The sequence below is a fragment of the Miscanthus floridulus genome, chromosome 3 (genome assembly GCF_019320115.1).
Source record: "Miscanthus floridulus cultivar M001 chromosome 3, ASM1932011v1, whole genome shotgun sequence".
NCBI lineage: Eukaryota > Viridiplantae > Streptophyta > Magnoliopsida > Poales > Poaceae > Miscanthus > Miscanthus floridulus.
The window spans coordinates 94,939,809-94,963,679 of record NC_089582.1 but is presented as its reverse complement, the minus strand read 5'-3'; the positions used below and the strand labels follow the sequence as shown (position 1 = coordinate 94,963,679).

The 23,871-nt window shown below is 46.5% G+C and overlaps 2 protein-coding genes and 1 long non-coding RNA gene across 4 annotated transcripts; 2 read left to right on the top strand and 1 right to left on the bottom strand.

The window, feature by feature from the left end:
* Positions 1-3,288: 3,288 nt before the first annotated feature.
* Positions 3,289-4,413, bottom strand: LOC136546176 (uncharacterized). The gene is made up of 2 exons (XR_010781291.1): positions 3,591-4,413; positions 3,289-3,461 (listed from the first exon to the last, which is right to left on the bottom strand). It is a non-coding gene; the product is annotated as an uncharacterized lncRNA (long non-coding RNA).
* A 2,855-nt stretch (positions 4,414-7,268) lies between these two features.
* LOC136546175 (uncharacterized) lies at positions 7,269-9,047 on the top strand. 2 transcript variants are annotated; one of them, XM_066538147.1, is made up of 4 exons: positions 7,269-7,558; positions 7,680-7,917; positions 8,294-8,418; positions 8,639-9,047. In XM_066538147.1, exons 1-3 carry the CDS (start codon positions 7,277-7,279, stop codon positions 8,383-8,385), a joined length of 612 nt encoding a protein of 203 aa, XP_066394244.1. In that variant the 5' UTR covers positions 7,269-7,276; the 3' UTR covers positions 8,386-8,418; positions 8,639-9,047. The 2 variants fall into 2 exon arrangements, with proteins under 2 accessions (XP_066394244.1, XP_066394243.1); XM_066538146.1 differs by having other exon boundaries at positions 8,636-9,047.
* A 13,635-nt stretch (positions 9,048-22,682) lies between these two features.
* On the top strand, positions 22,683-23,138 carry LOC136544074 (glycine-rich cell wall structural protein 1.0-like). Its single transcript, XM_066536349.1, has one exon. The coding sequence runs from the start codon at positions 22,683-22,685 to the stop codon at positions 23,136-23,138; it is 456 nt and encodes a 151-aa protein (XP_066392446.1).
* The last annotated feature ends 733 nt before the right edge of the window (positions 23,139-23,871 follow it).

Below are 23,871 nucleotides of genomic sequence, written 5' to 3'. Positions count from 1 at the left end.
CATAGGCGGCGATGTCCAAGCACCGAGAAGTGAGGAGTCTTCGGCGTCGTTGGCGATGACCGAGCGTCGAGGAGTCCCCGGCGTAGGCGGTGATGTCTGAGCACCGAGGAGTCCCTAGCAAAGCTAACGATGTCCGAGCACCGAGGATTCCCCAGCGTTGGCGGCGATGTCTGAGCACCGAGGAGTCCCCAGCGAAGCCAACGAGGTCTGAGCACTGAGGAGCGAGGAGTCCCCGACATCGCTGGCAATGACCGAGCACCGAGGAGTCCCCGGTGTAGGCGGTGATTTTCAAGCACCAAGGAGTCCCAAGCGAAGCTGGCGAGGTCCGCGCACCGAGGAGTCCCCGGCGTAGCTAGCGACGTCTGTGCGGTGAAGTGTGCCCACTTACTACTCGAGCACGAAGAAACCAAGCACTGAGGAGTCCTCGATGTTGCTGGCGATGAGGCACGAGCGATGAACAGTTTGGTCAACTGGTCGGCGGTGAAGTGAGCATTGAGTAGAAGCAGTCGGCGAACAGTCTGATCAACTGGTCGACGATAAAGTCCATGAACCTAGCGGTCCGACCAGTTGATCGGTGGAGAAGTCCAAACACCAGGTGGTCCGATCACCTGGACGATGATCCTGCAATACAAACATATAGAACGAGTAGTACATGATGTACAAATATATGAACTCTAGAGAAAAATCAGCAATAGCGATGAAATAGCGTAAGTAGCTCGGCGATTAGTTGGTGTGAAGATGTAATTAATATAAACTGCCCGAACAGTTAGTGTGCAGCCGAGTCTCCAGCCCTAGCTAGCCCGTTAACCATAACGCGGAGTGTGGAGCCCGTGCACGTGTAGGTGGGACAGGCGTGACCAAGGAGCCGCTGCCGACCACCCATAACACAGAGCGTGGAGCCCGTAGCACGTGTAGGGAGGAGCCGGAGACAGGGCCGTCTCTGGAGGCGTCCGAGCATCAACAGGATTGTTCGAGGGTTCGAAAAATCATTTGGAGAGCAAATATGGAGAAAACAATTCGGAGAAACATCATGGTGATATACGGAGATTGGAGAATATTTAGAAGAATATTAAAGCGTGACTTAGCTTTAGACAGAAAGTCTGGTCGGCGGCGTATGGCATTATCTGGTCGGTGAGAGGATGGACGTCTTTAACCTGGTCGGCGAATCTGCCCCTCAGGGCATGTTGGTAAGTGGCGGCGGCGTTGGTGAACCCAAAGGGTGGAGCCGCAACTCCTGGAGTTTTCTGAGCAGCCTCCGATAGATCTGGATCGGAGGGTGGTCGGTGCTGAACCAAAGTGTCTAGAGCCGATTCGGCGATGGAGAGACAATCAGCGAGCTTCAGACCGACCCGATCGATGGATTCGATCAGATCGTCGTTGTTGATCTACCTCCTCTGGTAACGAGGAAGTGGGCGGCGAGTTGTTGATGAAGGAGGCCTTAGAAGCGGTTCTGAGATCGGATCTGTAGTCATAGGTGCGGGGATGATCAGAGCAGAATCGATCTACACCGGCTCAAGGAGCTCTCCAACTCCGTCAGCGTTGACGGTCCATGAGATCGATCCGACCGTGAAGATCTTGTCGGGCTACGGGAGGGATGAAGAGCCTGCAGAAAAAGTCATCTTGTTCGATAAGGAAACAATATGTCGGCCCCTACCTGGCGCGCCAACTATCGACAAAATATCATCGGCAGTCCTCCGAGAGGTATCCCACAAAGGTAGATTGATCGGCAGGGGAGCGTGAGATCAAGAACAAGAAGGCAACAGAGACACATGAGTTAGACAGGTTCAGGCCGTCAGTATGATGTAATACCCTACTCCTATGGTCTGTTGGTTTGTATTAGCTATCGTATGATATTGCCTGTGTTTGGAGGGGGTCCCTGTCCGTTTTATATAGTCCGAGGAGCAGGGTTACAAGTCAGTTAGATCTGAGATATAACCAGAAAGTAATAACTAATTACAGGAATCTTGGGATTATACATATCATAACAGATCTCGTAGTATTTTTGGGATATCTTTCAGATGTCTTGCGAAAGGCGCCAACCAGAGTCGTGCCCCGCAAGGCTTCGTCTTGTGGACTGGGCCGCCCTAGAGGGCGTAGTCCATGTGATCTGTCGTGGATACCCGATGCCATACCCCCACAGACAGTTTATATGATGCTAAAAGATGACACAATTGCCAACACAAAATGTGTTGTTAAAACCCTAGATTTATCAACACATAAGTGTAGGAAAAAGTAGGTCACGGTGTAGTGAATCACGACGCAAATAAAATTAGCATCAATGTACGGACGAACGACATCATCCTTTGATCAGCTTTGTGTAGCAGAAATCTCAACCACAGATTTATGCATGGAACCACACACGTGTTTCCCAACTACTGTATATAATGTGGACCATCAACAGTCGGTAAGCTACAGTCAATCATCGTAAACGTGATGTACTCAAGAGCCCGACAAATGCCACTGCTTCTTATTAAATGCACAAGGTGTACCATGCGAAACTAAAAAGGTTGATGCCAACGAGTTACTCCCTCTATAAAAAAAACGTAACTATAGAGTGTTTGGCTGAGATTAAAAAAACACAGTTTATGCTGAAAAACTCTGTTTATATGGGAATATTGCGAGAGAAAAACACTGCTCCGGTTACGTGAGTTTTTAAGTGAATGATATTCATATTTATGGTTTTAAATTAATTTATTATGAAAATACATTTCATAAATAATCTAATAGAATTTATGTGATATCGTAAATATTGATACTTTGTTACCTATAATTGATTAAACTTAAGATACTAAAACAATAACATTGTGCGAGAATTGCATTCTTTTTTGAAAGAAGAGAGTATGAGCAAGTACAATGTTACATTAGGTTTAGTAGACTAGTACGACGGGTGTAACATCGCATTAACCGATGTATCACTCTCTTTGTTCCAAATTATAAAATGTTTTTGTCATAGGCCCTGTTCGGCTTGCTGAATATTGACTGAAAACACTGTTCTGGCTGAAATGTTGTGAGAGAAAACATTGTTCCAGCTGAAAAAATAAGCTGAACAAATCGGATATGGGGTAAGCCGAACGGGGCCTATGTCAAATATTGTTAAGTTTGATTGAATTTAGAGAAAAGAGGTCAAAGATTTATGACACCAAACTAATATCGGTAGATACATCATAAAATATATTTGTATAATATATGCTTGTTTTGGTGTCATAAATATTTATACCCTTTTCTATAAATTTGGCCGAACATAAAAAAAGTTAAGATACTTTTATGAATTGATTTATTCAAAGAATATATAGCTATAGACATAGATTTTTTTTTATTTTTTTTGCAAAAGATAGATATAGATTAGTTTTTTTTACAACAACTCAAATATATATATTAAGAAAGCAGCCAAATTACAAAACAACCCTGGAGGGAAGGTTGGACCACATCAATACCCCCAGCGGGGCATCGGACACGTACACCTTAAGGGCTCGTTCGGTTACTCCAGAACGAAGGTCTGGAACTATTCTCGGTTGGAATGCTTCACTAATTTGTACAACGTTGATAGCCTGGAATAATTCCTTGCTCCTTTCCGGAACAACCGAACGCGCCTTAACGCGTCACACGAGGATAGTAGTCGGAAGGCACGTGTACTGGAGCCGAAGAATCGCCGTTGTCGACGCCGGAGAAGAGCGGAACGCCGACGAGGGGCACCAGAGGCGTCACGGACGCTTGGTCCCAGATGGACTGACCGCGCTGAGCGTCGGTAAAGCAGGGGCAGGGGAGACCTTGATGTCGAACTTCTCCAGCGGACCATGGATGAATCTTGGACTGCCGATGGAGTATACAGAGTAGGCTCCCCTCGGAACCCACGGTGGAGGCAAAACCACAGGACCAGCGAAGAAAACGACTAGCACGGCTTGATGCAGTTGAAGAAACTTGGCACCGGGCTGCAAAACCAGAGAAGCCAGCTCCGTTCCCCATCTCCAGACGAGAGATGAGAAACAGATCCTCAAATTGCAGGGGCTGAAACGATTCCCAATCCCTCATATCGGCCGTCGAAGGGGCCAAAACTGAGGAAGGGAGAACCAGATCGACCCCAACAGCAGGAGGAGGAAACATCCACAGGCTGAGGAGAACGATTATTGTACTAACCTCGCTACCGCTGACAAGAACGACGAGGTGAAGACGGCGGGGGTCGAAGACCTGCCAGACACCCATCCGGGCCTCTCTCACTCGGAGACTACTCGAAGCTGCTAGATCTACTACTTAGCAGGCAATAGATAATACGTAGACGACGGGGGCCGGCCCGCCTCCCCTCGGCACCAGCGTAAGCGCCGCCGGGAGAAGGGAAGGGGGCCGGAGCAGCTCTTCTGCTGTTTCTCGCCTTTCGCTGGAAGTCTCGACCTGTTTGTTTCATACACAAAAACACAAAACTTTTGCCCTCTATTTTTAGCTTTTTTTTAAATAGATCCAAACATGTAGTATACTAAAAGTGAGCAAAAAGAAGAGACTAAAGTTTAGTCCATTTATGCTTTAAGAGATGCAAAACTAAGCTAAAAGCATTGGAGGTATAAAGAATACCTCATTTTGCACTTTTAACCTATTTTTTTTTTTTTACCATGATCTAAACACCAAAGTTTAGCGGCGACCGTGCCAAATAGATCCAAACACGGTCATAGATTAGTTGTGCATGAAGACACGGGGACCACGTCGGAACTGTTCCCGGCCCCTGTCTGTCGCCATGCATTGCTCGTGCGAGACGAATCAATCGACGATGATCGATCGTAGTATCGTCAGGAAGAGCAAGCCCTGGCCCCTGCCGCATGCAGTAGTCAGGGGCTCAGGCTAAACAACAGGGACAGGGAGGCAAGGAAGCGAGCGCGCGCCCCGAAGTCCAACGCGGGTACGGTGCGTTGGGTACGTGGGGTTGTAGTAATTGCGAGAGCTACTCACTCGCCTAGGAGTACTTCTACTCTACTCTACGCGTGACGGCTACTGTGCACTGTAGCACGACTGGACAGGGGAAGTCGTACGTACTACTGCAGGTGTCCAACGGAACGGAAACCGAGCGATGATTGGCAGCTCAGCTTCAGCGCCTTTGACCACCGGCCGCTTTTCTGACTTCTGCCTTTCTCCCTCGTTCTCTTGGCCGAGGAAAGCGGCGGTCCGTTTATGTCCGCCCGCGGCCCAGTAGGCCGTGGGACGGAGGGGCTGGCATGGGCGGTGACACCGACGTACGTAGGGCAACGTACGTGCAAATGGCTGGGCCTGGGCCGGTTTCTGACGACAAGCTTATTCAGCCTCGTTTCACGTGTACACCCCCAGAATTTGGGGCCATACCCATACTTCACGCACGCGGCCACGCATTTCCTTCTTTCCTTTTCTTTTTTCTTTTTTCCAGTCTCCTTTTTCACACTCATCCCATCAATGTGTTCCACATACAAGTAGACTTTATTAGCTAACTAACTCTTTTAGGATAGGATGTATTTATATTTGCATAAGATAACTACAAAACTTGTTTCAAGAGGCATTTTGGGGTGTGTTTGGGATTGCTTGCTTTGCCCGGATAGGTAAGAAATCTGATGTTTGGTTGGCTTACCTGTTGTCTTGATTTTCTGTGTTGTCAAGAATTTTACTTGCTAGGCTAGGTGAGCCAAAATAGCTCTCCTATGCTGGCAAGGCTCACCTTACCCTAGGTGAGGCAATAAGCAAGATAACGAAACGCCCCCTAAAAACTTTTTGGTACTATAAAGTTGGGCTTTGTTGATTTTCTACAAAACTTAGTTGACTGAGTTCGTATTACTTTTTTTTGTAATATAAACATAGTTGTTTTGGAAATTCATTTTATTTATGTTTCCTTTTACTTATTTACTTTTAATCATCATTTTATTTTTAATTTTGTTCTTTCTTTCATATTTTATTTAATTTCTTTTGCTATGTGACTCTTTTCTTTTCTATTTTTTGGTATTTTCTTGTTGAACTTTTTAAATTTTCACATAGTAGCTAAAGCCGGAGCCGTCTAAACTCCAGACCTGGCCTTGTTTGGTAGGCCTCCTCTGAAGAACCCGAAGCCAGCTCCTCCTACTAAACTGTTTGGTAGGTTCCTTCGGAGGAGTTGATGCTAGAGCTGGAGAGAAGCCCTACTAAACGGGGCCCTAGTCTTTACTCATTCCACTCACGGAGAAAAGAATATATATATATATATATATATATATATATATATATATATATAGCGTAAATGTAACGGCACTGCTAGCCGCCCCGCGTCCGGATACCCGTAGCTGCAGTTCGTTTTCACGCGTCTACTATGGGCCCATGCTAGCCGGACGTTGCTCGCTCGCGTCTACATCTCGTGCGGCCCCACGGGGACCGCTCCCGCCTCCTCCCACTTTCCACGCACATCCCATGTAACACACATCTACTTTTGAAACATTCAGATGCAACATAAAAAAAAGATAGATGAAACAATTGAAACATATGTCTGAAACACTAGCAAAAACATTTGAAAAACACTTGAAAAGCATTGTAAACATACGCAACATCCGGATAAAACAATTGCAACATATGTGTGAAAACATATGCAACATCCAAATAAACACGCTTGCAACATACGTCTAAAAAATAGATGAAACATTGAAGACAGACTCTTGCAACGTACGTGTACGTCCATTGCAACATATGCAACATCCCGATCTACTTTTGCATCATCTGTATGAAATGCTTGCAACATACCTCTAAAACATCTGAAACATTTGAATGTGAGCTTGCAACATGCATCATATCCTGGTGTGGCCTCCTCCGCCGTCTGCGTCGGGGCGTCGCAGCTGTAGCAGCAGGCGAGGCCGGAGGGCTTCCGCGTCAGGGCCCGGCACTTCTCCTTGCATTGGCGGCGCCTGTTGGCATCATCGGACCGGGCGGGTGGCGGAGCAGGAGCAGCAGGGTGGGCGGTGGAGCAGCGAGACAGGCGCGTGGAGCAGGAGTAGCGGGGCGGGCACGCGGGGCAGTGGCAGGAGCAACGGGGCGGGTGGCAGGACGGACGCGGGAGGTCTATTTGGCTTGTCCGCAGGCCCAGGCACGCGACGGGACGGACGCCCGCGTGCTATCATTATGGTAAATGTAATGCAAAGCCAGGTCAGCACGAGCAGCGAAACAGCGGACCGCGGCCGTTGGATCAGCTCCATCTCAGCATCTCGCTAACATGTCCACTGGTTCGAGTATGGGACACGCGTCCTCCCATCTGACATTCACAAACGCGCGCTTGACTCGATCACTGCGCCTCCCCCGCGCCAAGGAGATGGACGAACCCGCCGACGCCGGCGCCGTGGCTTCCTCTACCTTCTCCTCACTGTCCAGCGCCGAGGACGACGCGTTCCAGGACCAGCTCGGCGGGCACGGAGCGCTCGCGCCACCAGCCGCCGCCGACGTCGCCCAGCCGGTACCGCGGCAGCGGTTCTGGGCGTGGGCGACCGCGCGCGCCGCCGCACCAAGGCTGCGCGAGGCCTGCGAGAACGCGGCGCGGGACCTCGTAGCGTGGACCAGGCGGGGCGGCGCGCCCCGTTCTCTCCTCGTCGTGTTGGTGAGTCGCTGGGACCAGCACGGGCCAGGGCCCAGCTGGACACGAATGCCACGTACGCATGGTCTTTGGCTCGCATCTTGCATTCTGCGGTTCTATATATCTTGTGATCCGTAACTTGCAGGTTGGATCCGTGACGCTCGTGGTGCTAACCGGCCTCCTGATCGTCGTCTTCTTCGTGGTAGCGGCGGCGACGAACGTCATCGCCGTTTCCGTCGTCGTGTCCATGGTCACCGCCGGGGGGTTCCTGGCCGTGCTGCTGGCTTTCCTGGCCGCGATATACATCGGCGCACTGTCCATTGCCGTGTTTGTTATCTCGGTCACGACGATCGCAACAGTCGTTGCCATCACGATCGCCACTGGTATAATGTTACTAACGTTATTCGCCATCTTTGGCAATGCAATCTTCAGTTATTATGCCTGTAGTTAGTGCCATAGTTTTAAATAGCAGGCTAAGGTGTTTAGCGGTATACCTCTAAATCAGCTAATAGCGGAGCTAAACCGAGATATAGCGGAATATAGCGGCTAAATTGTACATGAACACAAATAGTGGCACCCTGCCTTAAAAGGCTATAGCGAGCTATAGCGGTAGCTAAATAGTGCAGCTCTGATAGTACTGCTGCTGCTGCTGCTTGCAAGTTGCAATCTTCGGTCGCTGAAAAGTCTCAAATCTGCCTGTACCTGTTACTGTAAATCTGTAATTGACACCGTCTGAACTGTGCTTCATATTCGTTTCAGGTTGGGTTGCATTCTTCTGGTTTGTTTGGTTTACCGCCACAGAATGCCTGAGCCTGGCAACTAAGCGAAGAACCGGCACCATAAATCCATGATCTGAGCATGTACATTTTACCTCTGACGGCATGGTATTCCAGTTCTTTTGTCTCGTATATGCATCTTGCGCTCTTATTCTTGTCGTTTGTTACCATTTCAGTTTCTGGATCATAGTAGGAAACAGGAAAATTTTACTCCATGCTCATGTGTTTGGAAAAGGCCAACAAAGCTTTTAGTTGCGTTGGGCCTTATTCCAGTTGAGCACAGGATTGACCCATGAGCTTCACTTTCTGTCCTCTTTGTCTATAGCAGGTGCAGGCCCACACTTGTTAGCCACAACGCATGGTGCAGCAACAGGGCAACTGACAAGTTCATTCATTTGTTTATGGCCGAATGGTGTCCATGAAACGAATCGATGCAAGAATATGCACTGATTTCTATATCTCTCCTCTATGATTCGGTGTGCTCCAGCAGTTAAATCGGGCCATGCAGTTGTCATGGAGGAAGATGCACCGGTTTGCCTTCTTTACTGAAATTGACCTAAGAGCTTGGTAAATTCCTAAAGCTCAATTTTATGTAAATGTTAGAAGTTAAACAAGTGTGTAAAACATATGCATGAAACATATGCAACATCTAGATAAACACACTTGCAACCTATATCTGAAAAACAGATAAAACATTGGGAATATACGCTTGCAACATACGTGTACAAAACCATTGCAACATATACAACATCCCGATCTACTTTTGTACGTATGAAACACTTCTTGCAACATACCTCTAACACATCTGGAACATACATTTGCAACACGCGTTTTCAACGCAACGAGGGGGGGGGGGGGGGGGGGGGGCAAACTGACGCGGTGCAGGCAGCCGTGACAGCAGATGACGGCACCCGATGCGGTGGAGGAGGCCGCAACAGTCGGATGGAGGCGCGTCGCCACGGTGGAGTTGACTGCGGCAGGCCTACCTGGGCGCTGCGGCTCGGGGACAGCGGTGAGCTAGGAAGGACATATGGCCGGCACGGCTGAAAAACTTGGCGACGAAGATGGTGGTGTGGCCCTACGCCTCGGCGCCATCGATCCACTACAGCGGCCGAGGCAAATCTATGTGGGCGAGGGCGCGCGGCGCGTGCAGAGTGCTTTGTTTGTGTGGATGGTTCGATGCGTTCGAATGCGAACAGGGCGTCCGAACGCCCTAAACACAAAGCATTACCGATGCCGAAGACATTAGTGGCTCCATTCACACTAGTCGACACAGTGTGTTGTGTGAAATCGTGAACCACGGTATTTCTAAGAGATGGTTTGTAGGCAGCACAATATTTATAGATATGATTTATTATATTAACGATCTCTATTAAAAAATAATAGAAAATGATTGTACAAATTATTTGTGTGGTGGTAGTCTTTACATCTGCAAAAACATTGGTAGTGACATGCTGCACGCTTAATAGACATGCGAACTTGCGAAGGATACGATATAATAAACCAACAAGCGGCTCGCGTGCATCCATTAGTCTCATCGAAGGGCTACGCCCCAAACTGCAGTCCGAGGCCTAGCTAGATAGTCTTTTAAATAGCGGGGCTCACGATAGTTGCCCCTACAACACGGTTGTATTAAATAGCGGACTATAATAACACTATAGCAGGATATAGCAGCGCTATAGCGGATGAACGTACCTCTCCGCTAAATGTTATAGACCGCGAGTCCGCGATTTAAAACATGCTAGAGCAACGTGACCCATGCCGCATGATGCATCACCATACCGCGCTGCCACGCAAGGTTTCATATCTCGGCCCAGCTATAGCTAGCATGCATGCTCTGAGCGCTGTGAGGCTGTGCCACTGCTCGGTGGGGATCCATGAGCTGGGTGACGCTGACATCATCGGTAAATTTCTGTTTGGACGACGCGTCATCATGCATCGTCCCATCGGGCCGCCACGCAGTACGTGCTGCTGGCTCGGTCGACCCTGTGTGGCCTGTGGTCCGGTGCCATGGATCGGGAGGGTCTATCGGCAGCCGATATGAATTTGTCCTGCTGATTTCAGCCTTCATCGTGTTGCTCGCTCTAGATCTATCTCGCGGAAGAACGGCGTAGGACCTCCACACAGTAGGCGTCGGCCCCATGGAAGGCCGTGGTCCGGCCTTGAAGCAAGTATAGAGCCGTCGAGGACGAGTACAGGGACGGATCGGAGTCCATCTCACAATCAATTATGCAGTTGTGTACGTTTGCTCGTGGCCTTGCGTTAGAGGCCGTCGACCATGTCATGGAGGCTGCGGGCATGGCTCTATCGGGTGCCTCTCACAATCACAGTCACAGCTCGCACATATTCGTCCGGCCGTTAGCTGTAGATCGGTTGGTGCGGCTCAGTTTTGTTGAAAGCCAAAGTGCCAAATCCACTGAAAGAATAATACGTATACCGTACGTACTATATATGCTGGAGCTAGCTACATCGTATAGTCATGCGTCACTCAATCTTTGTCGCCGGTCCTTATTTGCACTAGTCCATCATGCGCGCCATCGCGCGCGCCGGAAAAACACCTGGTTAAGGCGCAGGGGAAAAATATGTTTAATCTTTGCATGGAAACAATATCAGAAGTCTAATGTAGATATGTTAGGTACAAAAAATGAAAGATTGGAGCACAATAATTAGCATACCTTGAGCCTCATCATACACCTGCAAGCAGAACTGTACGTATCATAAATAGGAACTCATCAATAGGATAACAGCCATGTCGTGTTCTAAGTGATGAGGCACGCTGATTTCGATAGAGAGAGATATGTAAAAATAATTTGGAAATCAGCATATCCACCTTGTAAGCTACTCTCTCCATTGCAAATTATAAGACGTTTTTGTTTTTTAGATAGATAGTAGATACATGACAAAATTAATTTATGTAGAAAGGACAAAATGTCTACATGTTTGTAACTCAAATATCAGTTAAGCTAAAGCGAAATAACTAACATGACGCTGACCACATCACAAGCAGGCCAGGTTGCAATGTAGTGCTTTATAACATGAACAACTTTTCGTTTAGCGATAAAGAATTGGCCTTGTTAAAAAAGTGTTAAAGAACTCGATAAATAAGCAGTGAAGTTTGGCGGGGCATTCTTCCAATTTGGGGTAAAGGATCAAGCTATGGAATGTAATACAAGGCAAAAGCAGAAACCTAAAATGAGCCGGAGATGCTTTTGTCATCCTAAATGAAGTTTATTGAGGATTCACTCTTCGAGCCACAAAAAATGATCCTATTTCAATTCAATTATCCGATCCATGCAAGTTAACCAATACTAGATTAATCTCTTAAGAACGATAGCTACAGTGGGCCTGATCGGCTGCACTCTTTCCGACTGCAGCCGATCAGGTTGAGAGTCTAGGCTATTAGGCTTGTCTGTGTATTTTACTCATATGATTGGTCAGCACAATACATACAAACATATCATATTGCCTAAGAAGAATAGCAGATAAGTGTGTCGGTGCTGCAGCTTACCAAAGTTTATTATCTAGCAGGACGCAGCTCCCTCGGTTGCCAATAGCATACTGCTTAGGCAACTGCTAACCTAACATTGCTTTCAATAGTGGTTTCTCACAACTGAATCATTCTCCAGAGCCATAGTATCTGCTCCAAAGTCAAGGCAATAAATCTGACCAGCATGGTTATCAGCATTTCTGTACTTCTAACTGTATTCTGAGATGAAGTCATCGCATGTTTTGTTTAGTCAAGGTGCTGCTGCTTCCTCTTCTTGCAAAGAGAAAGGACTGAGCAGGAGATAGATGAAGCCATCGCACGGCTTATGTCTGCCAGGCCAATGTTGGTATTGGACAGATCTCAAGTTAAGACATAGGGAATTTTCATTTGAATAAGCAAAGAATAAGGAACTCTACATTCTTTTTTGTTCTACGCATAAATTAAGAAATTGTGAGTTCCTATAAGACAGCCCAAAACACAGCTCATTGTATAGGTTGTCTGGTAAGTAGACTCAATATTAGATGGAGACCGCCTATAAGACAACAACAATGTTGCACATATGTTGCACAGATACAGAATGATACTTGGACACTGTCTAACACAAGAATAGAATGATTTTTGAACTCCTGTGTTGTGTGGCAGTCAAACCAAACTCATTGAACTTACCAGTTTTGCATGGCAAATGGATATCTAATAATGCCTAGCACTAGCATTTTATCATACTACAGCACTAGCACTACGCCATGTTATCCAGATGCTACCACGGCGAACTATTCTTTGCCAGACTTGTTTGTGTACATAGTTAATGTTTATCACAATTGTTGCACATCTAATTAAATACTCCCTCGGATAGTCCGATCCCAAATTTAAGTACATTTAACATTCTTCCAAATGTACCAGGAGTCCATGATAACTCTAGTGCACCTCCTAGCTTCATCTTCCATGTCTACCCCTACTTAAAATGCATACTAATCCATGCAACACACTTTGCACTTATCTTAACCATAGCAAAGATAGATGTGCAATATAGTCATTGTACCACTCAACTTAATTCTTATGGCCAAGGCCAACTAGACTCATAATGGAACTTGTAATTCTGATTCTACAATAAGAATACAACTGGAATGTTAAGAATACAACTTAGGGAGCATGCTTTAATTTCCACAATAAGAATACAACTGAAATGGAACTTGCAATTCTGATTCTAAAAAAGGGTAAACATCTGGAATGTTAAGGACAAACAGATATTCTAGTGGATCACAAAATCACACATATGGCATATCATATCATGCTTCTCAGGTACTGAACTCGAATCAAATTCAAAAGATTTGCAGATACCAAATTTTGTATAGCACCTCATAAAAGTTACAGTAAAGATAAAGGTGCAATAACATACCGATTCCTTCTTGTTGTTTTGCTTCTCGTCCAGGTCTTTGAGCGCCCGATCCATCCGCTTCCTGCAAAATAGCAAGTCCCACAAGCTCAGCACAACAACACGAAGGCACTGTGAGCTGATGAAACCACAAATGAGGCCAGCTGAAAGCGACTCACAGCTCTGCGGAAATGTACTCGATGCGCTTCTTGACGTTGGCCTTGGCCTCCGCGAGCTCCTGCTTGACCAAGACCGGTCCGATGAGCCTGTACACGTTGGCCCCGTCACTGAGCAGCTCCAGCTCCTGCAAGCAAGCAGCCACAGCCGCGAATCAAGTAAGGCACTCATGGCTAAGAAATCACCAAAACCTTGAGAGTTATTAAGAGGTGAGGAAGCTGCGCGGGGTGCGGTGCGTGCCTTGAGGACGAGCTCGTTCTCGCCGACCTGGATGGTGTACTGCCTGCGGACCTGGTGATTCTTGGCGATGTCTGCGAAAGGAAGGAGCAGCGGAAGTCAGAGGAGAGAGAGGTAGATAGGGTTCGGAGGCGGCGGCGAGGGATTGGGGAGAGCACGTGCCTTTCTGGATCTTGCTGAGGGCGGCCAGAGGTCGAAGACGACGAAGCAACCTTGAGCCCCCAAGGACGCAGCGGACGGGCCGATGCGGTGGGCGAGCTTGAGGTCCGGGTGCGAGGTGAGGTCGAAGGAGCTACATCCCGGCCACTTGCGAGGGGCAGCGGGGCCAGCTCGCGGACGTGTGCCACCGTGCTGGCCGCGCACCGGCCATCGGTGTAGGCCATGCAGGCGGATGTAGCGGAGACGGGGACGGCTCGCGCTGGACCCGGCTGCTCGCCGCAGATCCACCGCCTCCATCGCCTGCGCGAGGTCCACGCCGTGCTCCAGCTTCAGATCAGCCACCGGGAGGGGCCCCGCGAGCGGCCGCTCCAGATCCACCGCCGAGTTTGCTGACATGACCTCCCCGTCGTCATCCACGGCCACGACGGAGTTTCCTCCGCCGCCAGAGCCCTCCGGCGCGTCAGGGCGTCTGCTGGCTGGCGGCGCGGCCGTGGGGACGACCGACGACGGAGGGGCGAAACCCTAGGCGGCGCGACCTGCTGCCTTGCGTCGCGAGGAGGAAGTGGCGTGGTGGCGGTGGTGGTGGAGGATGAGGAGGAGGAGGAGGAGGAGGAGGAGAAGGAGGAGGGAGGCCGCCGCCACGCGGAGGGCCGGCCACCGCCGATGTGGTCCTGCGCCGTCGCCTGAGCTGCTTGGCGAGTGGGGAGCGAGGGAGGGACCGTACAGGAGAGAGGGAGAGGGGAGGGCACGCCGTGGGGGTTTGGGGGGTGGGGGGGAGGGGGAGGAGGAGGGCGGCCGCAGCAGCGCCGTCCCGGCCGTGCAGTCCGTGCGCCGTCACCATGGTGGCATGGATGGAGAGAGGGAGAGAGAGAGAGAGAGAGAGGAGGGGAGGAGGCCGTCGGGGTCGGCGCGAGAGGGCGAGGGTTTCGTAGCGGGGGCGCGGGCTGTAGCTGCGGATGGAGGCAATATGCACCGTGGATCGCAGAATCCGACGGCCAAACGATTTCGGGGCGACGTGGCCACCCTGAGGAGCGGCCGAACCTCCCTGGTTTGATAATAAGAAATGTGCAGAGCGCGCTGAGCGCACGATGGAAGCGTGCTGTTAGAAATAGCAGCACCATCCAAGTGACGTGCAGGTCGTCCGGCATGCTTATGATCGCGGCGACGAGTAAATAATAAAGCAGTATACATGTTATATGTACATGGCATCATGCATGCATATATCATCGGCTCATGCATCGCACAGGCACAGCTAGCCTAGCGCTACACTTGGGATCAGAATCAGACGCCTCTCGATCGAGGTCGAGGGCCGAGGCTCGCTCGATGGCGCTCGACTCAACTGTTGCACGATAACTCAACCGTGTGGTGGTAGCAACTAAAGAAGATCTACGTACCGTGACCGTGAGAGAACGTGAGGACGCGTCGGCCACTACGTCAAAAAGCATTTGTAGGGACGGTTATAGACTATTTGTAGGGGCGGTTTACCCAACCGCTCCTACGCAAGGATCTCTACAAATCATGCATTTGTAGAGACGGTTCTCAGGCCGCCCCTACAAATCGGTTTGTAGGGGGCGGCTGGTGTTTCCAGTCGCCCCTACAAATATATTTGTAGGGGCGGCTCTTATTACCAGCCGCCCCTACAAATCGATTTGTAGTACCAGCCGCCCCTACATATAGGTATTTGTAGGGGCGGTTCAATCTAGAACCGCCCTTACAGTACGTTTTCCCGCAAAAAAAAATCAAATTTTCAATTCAAAATCGCTTTGCCGAACGTCCCACAACCAACGTTCCGAACCGCACGCCCCGCGACTAACGTTTCGAACCGCGTTCGCGTTGTCGAACACCCCGCGACCGCGACTACAAGCATAAGAGTATTCTATAAACTACAATTACAAGTTCAATTCACACGAATATATACAATCCATCATTAAATATACAAATTCCATACACATTGTTATCAACGTCCTAGAGCTAGCCTTTCAGTCTCACGAAGGTGTTGATACTGAGGATTTGTACCTAACTCAGACTCTCGGTCATGGTAGGCGCCTCTGACGTGTACAATCTGATCCAATATAAAGTTGCAAAGGTCATCGATGAGCTCTAAGAGTTGGTCATCCTTGTATGGGTCTCTTTTCATTCCTTTCTCTTCTATCCACTACAAGAAAACAAGTTTCGGTTTAGTATTTCATACCATTTACGAAGTTTTTATACTACGGGTGAAGAGGTTCAAACTTACCCTTAAGGGGTGTCTCCTGTAGGCACCAGTGTTACTCATCATAGAACATATATAGTATCCACGATGTACACTCCCAGGCTTCTGCTTGGGGCACTGTGTGTTTTGCATATGAAAATGTTAAGTAATGTTTTTGATAGCCATGTAACAGAGTACTGAAGAAGTAAGTTACACTTACCGCACATAGTGTTTTTATAGCCAGCTTTTCCTTCCTTGCTGGATCATGCCTTCCATGATGATTAGTGACATAGAACATAAATGCCCTGTTCGAATTATTTTAGCAAATACAACTTGTTAGTATCCAAAAGTGAACGTTACAAGTATGTATACAAACATATAAGCTAATGAGGATTGTCGATATGTATACGTCTTGAGAATCGATATGAAGTCTTTGTATGTCACCGTGTCCTTATCTAATGAATCAAAGACCCATGCCATGCTCCTCCCGATATCGACGGCTATACAAATCCAGTGGTTGCTGCATGGATTTAATCATAGAACTAGATAAGCCCTTTTGCATCGAATAAAATATATCGAACAAAGCTTTAAGTATAGAGTTGAGCTTACTCAAAGTTGTATGGTAGCCATATAGTAGAGTGGTGTTGGAGATTTTTGAAAGCCAAGGCAATGTATGCTGCAACCTTAAGGGACTCTTCCCTTAGCTTCGCACTACGGATGCGCTCTTTCTCCCGAAGAGTCTTTGCAGCTGCTAGCTCTTTGGCATCCCGTATCCACCGTTTAGGGTAATTAAAATTTGTTTGGGCTATAGCTTGAGGGTCTACATACCCGGCTTTCACACTTGGCATTTGTTTGACAATATGCACTTGCATTCTACAAATCACGGCGTGGGTTAGTTACAACAAAATTCAAAGATTATATTCATATCATATCGGGAGGACAAGGACTTACAGGCACCACGTGCGAATTAGATTCATCTCCATTTCTCCCAGATGAAAGCATGTGTGCATGTCATTGAAGTCAAAGACAATTTTCCCGGCTGGGCTTCCAAATGTGCCGGTGGGAAAGCATGCTTGTATGATATCTATGCTCGTTGGGAGAACACGCAAGTACCAATCATGGAACCTTCTCATTCCAAGTGGTAGGCGCTGGATGTCCCGGTTTGGTAGGAAGGGCTTGCCTCTTTCATATTTTTTCGGGCAATCCTTTGACCATTTGATGGCATCAACATTTGGATACTGCTTTGCAATTTGGTGGAGTTTGCTACTAACGGCCTCCTTAGAACCCCATGATGGGATTTTTTTAACTTGGTTTTCAGGCTTGAACTGATCATGGGAATACCACTTGGACACCGACGAGACGTCTTTGATCGGAACATAAACTGGCCTTATGTGGATTGGAATCTTCTTTCAGAGTTCCTATTCAGGCACGTCCTCATCTTCTAGTGCATCACCTTCTTCAAGAGGCACTCGTTGTTCATGTATCGGTTGTGCTTGTTGAGAAGACTGTGGCATCTCATGATGCACTTGCCCGGTACGAGCTGGAGAAGGTTGTGGCATCTCATCAGGCACATGCTCGATAGGAGGCGGGGAAGAATGTGGCATCTCAGGAATGTGGGGGTCATGAGACGATAAAAATATCTCCTCGGCCTCAATAACTCGCTCCAAATTTGGGAGAGGGGGAGGCGGCGAAGAAGCAGTCAATATAATGTCCCGTTTGTGCCAGAGGATGAACTGCCCCATAACATCTCCGAGTAACACCAGCCCCTCGAGAGTTGCGTAGTCTATCCTCCACTGCATGAACTCAGGCTTCACTGTATGCACCTCGACCCTAGTGTAGTCCGACGGTATCTTATTATTATGGTGTAAGCCACCAGGAGGATGTGCCACTCCTGTTGCCACCTCCATCACAGTGTTCTATCGGCCGCTGAGAAACACCAAGATGCAACTAGTAGGTTCCCGTATGAGATCGACTGGGGTTATGGCTGTAGTGGAACCTTGGCTGCTAGAAACTTTCGGAGGGCTGCCAACTAATGCCAGTTCTCCCGACGGCGTCACTAATATACGTGGCTCCGTAGACATTCCTTGCTCCTCCAGCGCCTTCGCAACTAGAGCCTTCACTTGGAGCTTAAGACTAGTCTCCTAGTCTCGGCCATGTTTCTTGTACATGTGCCTATCCTCTTTGAATCCTTGCTTCCAGGTCATCCTTTTCCCTAGCCTCCTAGTGCGGCCTGTGTGCTCCTTGTTTTCCAAGCCAAGGCTAAGCTCGTCCCTCTCTCTGGAAGGATTGAATGAGCCCGTCTCTTTATCTTCAGCATATTTCAGTATCCTTGATACCGCCTCTTAGGTCTCCAGCTTATCAAACTTAAGATTACTGTCGGATGGTTCTGTACTCCTCGCATATATCCAGTTCCTTAAGCGTACCTTCAAGTTCATCACATCGATATTCCCAGCAGCTGCGGCCTCTTCATCCATCTTCCTAAACTGCTCTTCCTTGGCATAGTAGCCACCGGGGCCTAGATGATGGTGGTGTTTGTTCCTCTTTGCTAGCTCGGTGTTACGGGCACTGAGCTCCAATGCCTCTGCTGAAGTCTTCTGAGCCACGAGCTCCTCCCATTGACTAGGAGTTATTTTGCCGTACTCGTTGAAGGGAGTTAACCCCTTTTGGATATACTTCGTGTTGAGCTCCTACCTCCAACGTCGAAATGACTCTCCCATCATCCTGATAGTATTTTTTTACCAATTCGTGCTTACCCTCCGGAAATCTAAAATTGACCTTCAGATGCCTATCCCATAGTGCATTCTTTATGTTCTCTAGTACCTCTTTCCAGTTAGGGATTGTTGGGTTCAATTTATCTCTTACTAGGGCCCCGATCGCATTACAAAATTGTCCTCTTAATTCCTTCGGCTCAAGGATCTCCCCTGCTGGCCCAACCTCCGTTATCACATAGCAAGCCTTATCTGGATATAGATTTCTTTTTCTATCCCCTTGTTTCCTCTTAGGCTTGGTAGTCATGGTTGTGTCTTGAGTTTGTGGAGCAGAGGCATCGTGATCCGTCTCTATGGTTGTTGCCTCTACTTTCCTTTCCTCTACTCCGTCTTGTCCAGCGAGATGTCGCGGACGTCGACGTCGTCTTTTCTGAGTTTCAGGAGGGACCTGTATATAGGACAAGTCAAAGTGTTAGCAGAGGTAACATAACCAAAGCTTTAGCAAAATTTACAAGCTAAGGCTTCTTCCCTACCTCCTCGTTCGGGTCAAAATCCTTGTCCAAATCTTCCTCCGTTGGCCTCCTTGCTTCCAATGGGAAAGGATCCTCGGGACTTTCATATCCCTCTTCTTCTTCGCCTTCAGCAACCTCTCCTTCAAAGCCTTCCTCCTCGTCACACTCCTCCTGAGTAAGCATCACTTCTAGATCCTTTTCTACCTCGTTATCGAACTGTTCCTGAGTAAGCTGGTCCTCTAGTGCTTGCTCCTCAAGGGTTGGCTGCTCATCATGCTCGGGGCATCGAGCTACATTATCTGTTGTCCATGACATTATTTTGCGCTTTGTTCTAAAAGATGCAAGAAAGTGTGCTTTAGGTACGTGAGAAGGTATAAGAAATAAAAAAGGGCTATAAACCAAAGTAGTCCTATAAAACAACAATATATTAAAAAAACTAATAGTAGCAGTAGTAGAGGCCTCAGAAACATGTCAATCATCATCTAATCTTGAACTTGGAGCATCAAGGCATCATAACAGAGAAGAGAGGAGAAGGTAATGTAGGGGCGGCTGCTAATGATGCCAAGTTTCTCACAAGTTCTTGATCATCAGCTCATATTCCATATAATGTATGGACTTAGACAATTTCATCATCGGCAAAACAAAGGAGAGGAGAGGAGAGGGGAGATTTGGCAAAAAAAAGCAACAGCTACTTAACAAACATAGAGAGGAAAATGTGTAAAAAAAGCAGCAGCTGCTTCCCAAACATAGAGGATAGGAGTTGACTGCTGCCACATGGTTGGAAGACCCCTACAGATCAAAATCTAGTAACTTAGATATGGTAAATAATGGATTAGAGTAGAGGAGTAATAGTAGAGGAGTAGAGAAGTGTAGCAGCCAGTAGTTAAGAGCAGCAGCCACTTAGATACAGTAGTAGTCGTAGATAGAGTAGTAGAAGTGAGCCACTTAGTAGCAGCCACTTAGTAGTATAGGGAAGTGAGTAGAGTAGCAGCCAGCAACTAGGGAAGAGAGTAGAGTAGCAGCCAGCTAGTAGTAGTAGGAGTAGCTAGCAGTAGCAAGTAGAGTAGTAGTAGTTCAGTAAAGTAGTCTAGGACAGTAGTAGGACAATAATATAGCAGTAGAGTAGTAGTAGAGTATAGAGTAGTACAGTAGTAGTAGAGTAGAGAGTAGTTGAGTAGTAGTAGAACAGTAGTATAGCAGGAGTAGTACATGAGCGGAGCCACTTAGTAGTGCAGTTGATAGCTATAGATTGATAGGAGAGAGAAAAAATATGAACAAAGAAGTGACTCACTGGGTGGCATCCCTCCTAAAAATTGATAGCTAACTGTGACCTAATTGGATTGGTCAAAAAAAATACTGATTTCTCCAAATAGATTGATATGAATAACATTTTTTTCAATATGAATGTATTGATACACATCAATCTCATCTTTGTCAATGAAAACTGAACATAATCTCTTATGGGTCCTAGATCAGAATAGAGGCAACTTGCGGCTAGTGGCAGTAGTGGCGGAGGACGGAATAAAATGAAGGAATCGCAAAACTGATAACATAGACAATGGAAGATCCAAAGTCAAAGTAGTGCATACACATGCACACACAGTTATGTGCTAAGTATGAATTATAGAACTACCAAACATACATATATATATATATATATATATATATATATATATATATATATATATATATATATATAAGCACAGAGAAGAGAATGAAGAAAACAAAGTGTTGCAAGATCTCATCATCTTATTGGAAAACTGTCTCTACTATGTCGGTGGATAGCCCATTTTCCCCCATAGCTTTTATAAAATCTTGTTTCTAAAATCTAATTAACATATTTGAATCCTAATGGATGATCCTAGAAGTATCATATGAAAATCTTGTGTAGAGGCAGCAACATGTACATCATGATTTTATAAATTGGAACGGAGAGTAAACAGGGTAGAAGGGGCCAAAATTGTGCAGGCCTAAAATTAAAGGTACATGTAATTAATTGTTAATAGCAACAACATATAAGTCATAGATATGCCAAAAAGGCACAAGTTGTAATAAGAGAGAATCATGGAAAGCTAAGTGCTTTGTGCCCTGCTGCTTTGCACTTACATGCAAAAAGGCGTGTGCCTAAGCAAGTAAACTACAGCTAGACTTCTAGAGTAGCTTCAGATGGTCATGCTGCACTAAACCTAGCCACACGTTTTTGTGCATTTAACTACCCTGATAATATCACATTATGGGATACAAATGTTAATGAAACAATTGAATTGATGAAAGGCTGTCAAGAGCTTAGAATCAAATTTCAGATGTTCTAAAACAAGTCCGGTAAGGATAACTGGGCAAAAGATTGGAACCCATTAGGCTCTTAAAAATCACGAGTCCAGGAATGCTTGCAGTCTGTGAAGGCTTGGGCATCCAAGGGTGAAACTAGGATTCAGATATTAAGCAAGCATAGAGGCACAGTGCACAGGTTTGGCAAAATGTTGGGAAAACACCTAATAATACGGTAAAAACACTAATTAACAGGAGGTAAGTTTATTCATGATTTCCCATAAGTTTGTTTCGGTTATTGAAATCGGTCAAAACGTGGAGCACACATGCCTTAACTGGTAGATATATAAAATGTTATCTGGTAATTAAGGATAGGGGAACTGAAAAATCATGAGAATGTATAAACACGGAGACATAAATGCAAGCACTGGTGGCTTATATGGATATTTCACGAAGTCGAGAACAATTCTGGACACTTGTGATATTGGAGTTTGGATGTGACACTATATTTAAAGGGAATTTGAAATTCAGGAATCAACAAACATAAGGGTTGGCAGGACCAACATCTAAACTAACTAAACCACACTATAATTTAAGCTTTAGTGAATTCTAAGGTCAGCTAAAAATATCTCTGGGACTTGATGTGCATTGCATTAGTTAACTTGCAAAGGAAATTTAAAATGCAGGCTGCTACTAATCGGAGTAGTAGAGCTGTCAAAACCATGAATTAAGAGCTAAGAGAACTCTAGGATTCACCTAAAGAATGAGAAATTAATTTAAGGCCTCTATATCTATTATATTAGAACTGTGAAAATTCAGATAGGAGAAAGTAAAATTGGTCTAATGTGGGATAATGAGAGGTAACTTAACTTTATTGGAGCAATCTTACTTAGGTTTAGATTTATTGGAACATTAATACAAGCAGGCAAGCATAACAGCACGATCTCATTTCTGTAAGCACTGACAGTAACACTTACTAGCTGCAGTTTCATGACAGCTGGTCAGCTACTAAATTCAAGTTGGTTCAAAATCCATACAACACTGAAATCTCAAAACAGTATGCACACCACAACCAAATGCACAATATGTTCTATATAATGGATAAGAATTTGATATTTTTTTAGCTGCTCACCCATAATTGCAAAAAGTAAAAATTCGTGCCAAATAATGTTTTAGCTGCTGACTCATAATCGGTGGAAAAAATTTATCTGTCAAGCAAGCCTAAAAATTTATCTGTCATGGTAGAATACCTGAAAAAACGATGGACCCCAGCATCCCGCCCCAAGAACAACTGGGCGCAGGTCGTCGTCGTTCGGGGCGGGCGCCGGGGGCCGGGCGCGGGACTCTGGGGTCGGCGCGCGGGGAGGGCGCCGGGGCCGGCGCGGACGCCGGGGTCGGCGCGGGGGGCGGGCGCCGGGACCGATTGCGGGTGTCGGCGTGCGGGGGCTGGCGCCGGGGCCGGGCGCGGGACACCGGGGGTCGGTGCCCGCGGGGGAGGGCGCCCGGGGCTGGGCGCGGACGCCGGGTCGACGCGCGGGGGAGGGCGCCGGGGGCCGGGCCGCGCGGGGGCGGGTGTCGAGGACCGGGTGCGGGTGTGGGCGGGCACGAGACCGGCGGCGAAAACCCTAGGCAGCCTGACGGCGTCGGAGGAAGAACACAGCGCCCAGACGATGACTCACGTGTGCTTCCTCCTATTTATACTAGGTACCATTTGTAGGGGCGGTTCCTGATCCAGCCGCCCCTACAAATACATTTTTAGGGGCGGTTCCTGATCCAACCGCCCCTACAAATATTTTCAATTTTTTTAAATTATAAATTCTATATTTTTTATATCATAAAAACACAAAGTAATATATAAAAAATTGTGTATATACACAAATATAATATTTTGTATTATTCTATATATGAAGAAATATATATATAAACAATTGTAGTCAAAACAATATATAAAACAAAAAAATTAAAAATTAAAAATTTGAATTTTAAAACTTCGAATACAATTTTATGACGTTAAATGAAATAAAATAAAAATGTTGTAAACATAAAAGTTGTATAACTCATCAACATGTACAACTTTTATTTTGGTCATCTTGTCATGTGCCTTTGTTTGAACGATTTAAATTTTGAAATTTAAATAATTTCAACTTGAAACAATATTTTGAAAGAGTAAATGATTTCACATAAAAAACTCATGAATACCAAAGTTGTAGAACTCATCAATATGTACAACTTTTATTTTCATTTGATAAAATTTAAACAGTTCAAATTTTGAATTTCACTAAATGGCAACTTCAAACAAGATTTTGAAACCTTAAATGATTTCAACAATAAAAGTCGTGAACATAAAAGTTGTTGAACTCCTCACTATCTATAACTTTTATTTTGGTCACTTCTTCATTTGACAAAGTATTAGTAAACATTAACAACTTTGGTATTCATCACTTTTTCAG